At 47.8% G+C, this 7,662-nt stretch overlaps 1 protein-coding gene across 1 annotated transcript; it reads right to left on the reverse strand.

Annotated features, from left to right (window-relative positions):
- Positions 1-3,464: 3,464 nt before the first annotated feature.
- Positions 3,465-7,656, reverse strand: LOC113213895 (uncharacterized). Its single transcript, XM_052270842.1, has 2 exons — positions 7,254-7,656; positions 3,465-6,460 (listed from the first exon to the last, which is right to left on the reverse strand). The coding sequence occupies exons 1-2, from the start codon at positions 7,496-7,498 to the stop codon at positions 6,274-6,276; spliced, it is 432 nt and encodes a 143-aa protein (XP_052126802.1). The 5' UTR covers positions 7,499-7,656; the 3' UTR covers positions 3,465-6,273.
- Positions 7,657-7,662: the final 6 nt, after the last annotated feature.

The following is a 7,662-nucleotide window of genomic DNA, read 5'->3' on the forward strand; positions in this document are numbered from 1 at the left end:
TCTCTCTCTCTCTCTCTCTCACCCACTCTCTCATCTCATCTCCCTCTCATGCTCTCCCCCACCTCCATCTCTCCAGCGGCCATCGGGCCGCACCAGCACATTAACATGGTAAGCGTCTTATGTCCAAGTGGACCCCGTGGACCCCGTGGGCCAGCACGGCCCGCCCCGTTCAGGCTGCACAGTCTACAGGGGAGCACTTATAAAAGGGCTCCCCCCCCCATTGCCTACCTCTCTACCTCTCCATCCCCTACGCCCGGCGTGGGTGGGCGGTCGTCACACGTATATTGAAACCTCCCCCGGCCGGCTCACGGGCGCAGCCGGCGAGGCAGCCGGGTCCTGGGGCCGGGGTGGGCCGGGGGCACCGGGCCCTACATCCCCGTAGACTACTTACCGTAACGATCCTTTACAGCTCCTTTTCAGCTCCTAGCTGGGCCCGGCTGGGCCCGCCTGTCCGTAGCCTCCAGCCTCCTCCTCCGCGGGACGGACGAGCATCGTCTTGAGCATCGCAAAACGGCGGCGGTCGCGGAGACAACCTGTTGCTAAACGAAATCATATCCGAAATGGAAAGGGGTTGTGGGAGTGATTTGGGAGTGGGAGGGAGGACGGGGGGTAGGGAGACAGCGAGCGAGAGAGCGAGCGAGGGTGAGCGAGAGAGTGAGCGAGATGTTGTGTTTTATGGGGTCGACCCAGAGGAGCGCGGTGGTTTCTTGCTAATCGCTAATTGTAGCGGGAGTGACAGCACGAGGGAAGGGGGTAGGGAGGCTCTAGCTAACAGAGGTTCGATCGGCAGCAAAAGCCTCGTCCTTGCGGGCGTTATGCTGGTGCTGGTGCCGCTGTGATGCAGACTGTGCAGAATCATTATTTAGCCACATTATATGGCGTTTTACATTATACTTGCGTGATGTGCAAACTTTTCCACGATTTGGACTTCGGCTCGTGCAGGTTTTCAACGATATAACAGTATAGGGAACTGCACACCAAGTGTGTGAGTGTCTCTACGTTTTTGAATGTAAGATTGCACAACAATTGGCGTACTCTGCACCATCTACTGGTCATGAAAAATATGGACTGACTGAGCCCAATCAAAACGGTGTTTTCTTCCAATAAAAGTGCAAATTTTGTAAGACGCGCCATAGCGACAACGTGTCTAAAATTTGCACACTTGAACTTCTTGGCATTGGCATCAATTGACAAGCAAAACTAAACACTTGTTAAGCTGCTCTCACCTGCGCAGGGCGAATGGGTTCTTTTGTGCTCATTCAGGGCTGTGCGGCTGCGGTATGCCTTTTAAGTTATGGAAAAATGCGATGAAACTGCGGTGAAAAAAAGGTAATCGTTGCAACGGGACTCTGATGGAGACAAAACGAATGATGTGTGCGACCCATGGTATGGTATATATATAGTATAAACGGAAAAGGCGTCCGTATTCGTTATATTAAACAAATTGGTAGCAGCGAGTCAGCGGGTCGGCCATAGCTCGGGCGCCGCGCCCCCGCACCCGACAGTACGGCCGTGACGTCACAGGGCTGCGTGAAAACCCACGCTACCCACCGCCAATGGCAAGGGCGGCGGCGGGCACACTGTCGGGAAACTGTGTGAGCCATTAAGAGGCCAGGGCAACTTTTAACGTGGGGGCAGGAGAGGCTCTGGATCCAAAGGGAAAAGTGAAAAGTTGCCATTCAGACCCCCAAAGTAAGAGAGCAGGTGGGGGTGGGGGAGCATTGTGGACGGCGATGAATTAGCAATGGTGCGTTGAAAAAATTGTGCTGTATGGGTTGGGGGCCAAATTAGATGTAAGATTTTAGTCAGACACAAAAAAACAAAACAAAAAACAATGTAGGTGATTTATAAGATTAATAGAGAAAGATTATGGATAAACGCCAGGCCAGGTACTTACGCAGTCTTGTAACGGAGTGAAGTGAACGGAAGTGGGGGCCAGGTGGCCAACCTACGGTCTTGCCTATTTCGTCTTGGGATGAGAGGCTACGTTAAGCGCACCCGGATATGGAGTGTACAGCGCCACAGTCCATATTCCGCGGGGAAGAAGGAATAACAGGAAAAGGAGGAAGGAGAGGGGTAGGGGGCGGGATTGTATTTCATGGCAAAGGGTAGTTTATGCGTTATGATAGAGGACAGTGCAGCAGAGCGCACTTTGGACATAAAACATGTGTCAGGTAGATAAATGGACGAAATGCATTCGCGATCCATTTGGGAGAGGGTGAAGCGAGGGGTATGGAGAGACCAAGGTAATAGTGAGAGCGACTAGGTTAAAAACGACGTCCTGGTTTCCATGACGGTTTGACCAAGACGTCGAATAGAAGAAATGCATGGGAAACGTCCTTTTCCAAACGCCACGAAAACCAGGACGTCGTGTTTACCGTGCAGAGCGCGCTTTTTGGAGCGCGCGAATGGCGATTCTCAACAGTAGGGCAATAGGAACTATTTTATTACTGCCGGACGCTGGGCAGCAGCAGGAATTGCAGCGAAGGAACGCATGCGACTATTTGGCACACCTATCTACGGCAAGGAGGGAATAATGTTCTGAGGAATAAAGATAAAACTTGATGACTCAACACTTCACTTGACAAGTTTGACGGACGTTTGTTGACGCATCGAGAGGAGAAAAGAAAACTGCCGTCTCGCATTTTCCGCCACCATCGCAAGCTCCTTCCTCCTCCCCACCTTTTGTAACATAAAACTCTTTTTGAAATTAGATTGGGCGCCGGCCGGACGTCGCAGGTTCCCCTGTTTGATAGTCCTCACGCCTCTGTAGCATCTTCCGGTGGTCTGAAAGGAGCTGTGATGACCCCCGTCGGAGCCGTGCCGCTGCCCTTACACTCCATCGTGATTGAATCCAGACCACCGGTATTATTGAAATGAGTGCGGCGAAAGGTCTCTTTCCCCCGCCCCCCGCATAGGCGGGCGACCTCCTTGACAGCCTGATGGATTGTCTTGGCCGGAGAGCGCGTCCGAAAGGTCACCAAGAAGTCTTGGCCGCACGCAGCCCTTCTGACCGCTGCCTAATGTCCCGTGGCCAAGCAGGATGTGCGTTTTCTTACAAAATCAAGGGTGGGTTTCAGGGAAACCAAAGTGGCGCACTGTCTGTCACAGTTTGAAACTCAAAGACGGTCCAATAACTTGGCTTTCGGGTACATTTCAAAATCAAGACGCCGCGCCATATATGTTGTTTGTTTGTTAGAGGCCCGAGTCCCGGCGCCGCGTCAGAATGTGCCCGGCTTCGTGCGTAAAGCAGCTCTGGGACCATGGTTGGAGTATCCACGTCGCTACAGGAATACCCCACGTCTTGAGCTGAGTGCTGAGTGTAGTGACGGTCGGCTTCGATGCGTGGTGTGTTTTTCCGCCGGACGGAAAGTGTCGTGAGGTATACGAAGTTCAAAAGTTCAAAATTCAAAAAGGGTTGCAACCCTTTTGCGAGGCAGTAAAAGAAATAATTAAAGGTTGAGTAACGCTCAAGAAGACATTTTTTATTCTCACGGATATGGTAGATCCAAGATTGAAATTAAAAAAGACAGTGACGACTCTTTCTTGGAACGTGCTGAAATGGAATATCGCCCAAAATAGGTCTTAAACATTACAAAAAATCTACTGCAGGACCGCAAGGAGGGTCAGTGCCGTCAAACACACAAAGCCGTTTAAGCCCGAGAGCAATGGTGCACTGACCATATTTAATAATACTGTCCGAAATCATTAGATACGTAAGGCCATGGAGGAAAAAACTGCAATCGAATCCAAGCGAACTATTATTTTCTTCCTTAAACGTAGAAAATATTTTTTTCGACCCTCGGCTGATTGCCTCATTGAGCGAGTCTCAGCAGCCGCCAGCCACGTGCGATATCGCTTGGCGGCGGCGGTGTAAAACCAAAGTTTTCTAAAAAGCATTTCTGACCAAAAAGACCTTTCTCTGGGTTTTTGACGTCACAATCTATATACAAGAGAACTATAAACCCAAAATACAGACTATAGCGGTCCCACTACGGGGCGAAAGTCGTCAATAGAAAAGTACAGCCAGTATAAAAGTGACACAGTTCTGAAAAAAGAGTTACATACACTTATTTACAAGATTCTTGAGTAGGAAGCCAAGTTTCCTTCCTGTCCGATCACAAGTTGATATTTGCGGGTTGAGTACTTCAGCCGTGTCACTCAAAAGAGCGTAAGAGAACGATCTGATAATGTTAAGTGGGATATGTCGGGGATTTACTACTTGGTCCCACAAAGAGTGCGATATGAGTCTCACCAGAGCAAGTCCGCGGAACATGTGGGAGAAAACCAACAGCTGTGCAAAAGTGAACTCTTTTGTAGCAACAGCAAAAGCCAGAACCCTTTTCAAAAAATCGATTGTATAGTTTACTATTGTACCCTTGCTCTATTTCTCAACCCGTCCCCCTACTTGTGACCGTCCAGCACAGTTCAACCACAAAAATACACCCCGCATTCTTCTTGCACTTTTCAACTCGCCAATAAAAGACTTTTAATAAAATGGAAAATAAAAATCAGAAAAGATAGACTCCGATACTAGGATATGATAAACCTCTACTTTCTCAGAACAGTCGGCGACATTTTTCACATTACACGTTAAGATAAAGGTTCAAAATTTTAAACGCGATATGTTAATTCCGTTTTTTCATAATCAGTTAAGCTATGAAAGAGCTGAAAAAGTTCTGTGCAGTTCGAAAGGGAGGGAATAATTAAGATATAACGTGGCAAATATTATGAAACGAACTTTTCTTAATTAACATTAGCAGCAAAATATGCGTGCATTCCCTTGTATTGGAGCCTGTACCTTTTCTTGGTCCAAGAGAATAGAAACAGTTCTGCAAAATGCACCTTATTCTATCAACTAAGGTCAGACTGCACACAGAACAATTAACAAAGATCATAGCTTTCAGAGCAAACAAGACAAGGTCTATGTACATCAGCTTATTTAGAGTAAATTTTGTGCATAAAACATATGTTTCTTAACATTCAAAGCACGACACGAAGATTAGTCTCTATGCTAGAAAAATAGTAATATCACTCAAGAGGCACTCAAAGAAAGTGCATAGGCCAAAATTAATATAAATATTATTTATGTAACAAGATGTTGCGCATATCAACCTACAAAGTAATACAAATACGCCAGAAGCGTAGACTTACACCATTGTCCAGAGGAAATCTCAATCTGATTTTGTCAGAAATTGGTAATGAGTGGACCCAATATTACATCTCAACTGGTCATTGCTGTCACAGGTACAAAAGATATGACACAGGCGATAGGACAGAAGAGTTAGTGGTCAAACGTGTAGCTTACAGTAGCTCATAGCGTGATAAAAATTTAGGTTAATTAGGATATGTCATAAAGGTACGAAAAAATAAGACGCGTCTCCGGCTGATTTTGTGGACGAAATTTTTTGAACGTATGTACAAGCAGTAAACAAGCTGTATTCGCGATTCTGTTCATGGCGTTAAACCCATTACTTTACAGGAGTGGCTTGCGACATCTAGATCGGCAGTGCTACCAAAGATTAAAAGCACACGTGTTTACGATATGTCATCCTCTGAGTGCGCACGAGTCAATAAAGTAAAACAGTTCTGCTTCTATTAATTGACGCAGTAAATATAGTACTGAATATTAAAAACATCTCCACTGTTCCTTAAGCGCGGGTTTAAGTACGCGTGACACAGTTGAAAATTGAATATGATTTCTGACAACACGAGCATGGATATTGTCAGACTTGTGAAACCCAAGACAAATATTACACAAGGCGACTTGACCGAAAGGCAAATCATTCGTCTCAAAACAATTTTAGTTTCCACCAAACGATGGGATGACAGAGCAGACCTCTAGCGGCTGACCTCTCAAATACTCAACATGGACTCAAAGGTTTAAGGAAGAATAGAAAAATATAGGAAGACAAGGATCTTTCTTTCTACAAAGTGCTCAAAGCGACTGAATTCAAAAGTAGAGATCAGAACAAGTCTACACGTTAAGGAGAGTTGTTTAAGACGCGAGAACTCTTTAACAACAACGATAAGCAAATTATAACGATATTTAGGAAGTTTATTACTCCGACGTACCAGTCTTAATCACGCAAATCAACAACTCGCCGTCTGTTCGGTACGTGCCACACAACACCGACATCTGGGTGGAGAAGGCATCACAAACCCTCCCCCCAGCCAAGTAGCGAACACGACCAGCCTGAACGTATAATCATCTCGACACGACGCGAACAAACACGGGAGCGTGTTGTCAGTGAACCGTCCGTCGGTAGTAGCCTAGTTGGTGACCTTCTTCTTCGGACTCTTCGGTTTGTCCGACACTGACACGATGTCCCCGAGGAAGCACACGAACCCGGCCAGCGCCTCCCACAGCGACGGGGACCTCGGGGAGACGTCGGGACCCTCGTCGGACGAGAGGAGCATCGTCGACGCAGGCAGGGCCTCGGCTATTCCCATGGCGTTCCTGAACAGAGAAAGATTTGCTGTCAGTAAACGAATATGGTAGTTCGTTCAAGATGAGCCGTGGAGCGATCACAAAAAGAAAAGGCGAGCTGGCGCTGCGAGAGATACACTAGTACCTCAGGGGTTCAACTAGGAAGTGGGAAGCAGGTTTGCCTCTGCTCGCAAGGAATCATCCAGAAAGTAAGCCGGTACGAAACTGGCAAGTTTGGCATTAGTAAGCTTTCGTAGCGCCTTGAGGGCAGGCAGCATTTTGTGTACCGTGCATGCATGTTCTGCGTGTTGGCCTACCCTGCATCTCACAGGCGCCGAGCTCCCGTACACTGATAGCAAAAGAGTACAATTGGCATGAACAGGAAAGAGCTCAACGGCATACTGCACACGTTTAGATGTTGAACAGGAAATTTAAATATTTAAGTGCCCAACAGCGAATTTGAACAAATTAAAGTGTCCACAGCTGCATTTGGTCAGTACAGCAGTTGTTCAATTTCAACGTTAACCACTTGTCAGTAGCACACTTTCTTTAGTATGTATACTTTGCGGAATGAATCTGAAAAAAGGACGTACTTTCTAGACGATCCGTGCGGCACCACGGCCACTAAGTGTGTACACTGTACATGGGAAAGTACAACTTTGTATCCAGCAAATATGCATTCTTAATTACATCTCAAATAGACGCAAATTTGTATCTGAAAAGCTACAATTTGTACCTAGCATGAGTCCAAATTACTTTTTTTGTATTCGTTTAGAGACAATATTTCATCCGATTGAAAGAACACTCTTAATGGGAGACTCACCTGGGCACGTAGAGGTCGGGGGAGCGAGTCTCCGGCGGTCGGTACGACCTGATGCTGCGCAGGCTTCTGATGCTGGGGTCGGGGCTGCAGCCGCGCAGCTGCCCCGCCGTGGACAGTGGCGTGCCGCCGAAGGACTGGCGAGGACTCTGTGCGGGGGCCGAGGCTGCGCTGGCCGCGGACAGCGGGGGCGCCCAGCCGGACGGGCCGGGGCTGCTCACCTCCGCCGTCACTAGGCAGATCTCCATGGAAGGACGCGCGCTCCTTGAGGTGCTGCCCCGCGAGCCCCTCTGCAAAGGCCCGTCCCGCCGTACAAATCTCTCTCCCTCGAGCGGTTTCGCCGTCGTTATTTACACAAGCGGAGGTTAATCTATATCGATATCTGAAGGGTTTACTGCGATATATATATATA

Source organism: Frankliniella occidentalis, unplaced genomic scaffold, assembly GCF_000697945.3.
Source record: "Frankliniella occidentalis isolate FOCC.00 unplaced genomic scaffold, Focc_3.1 Scaffold141, whole genome shotgun sequence".
Lineage (NCBI taxonomy): Eukaryota > Metazoa > Arthropoda > Insecta > Thysanoptera > Thripidae > Frankliniella > Frankliniella occidentalis.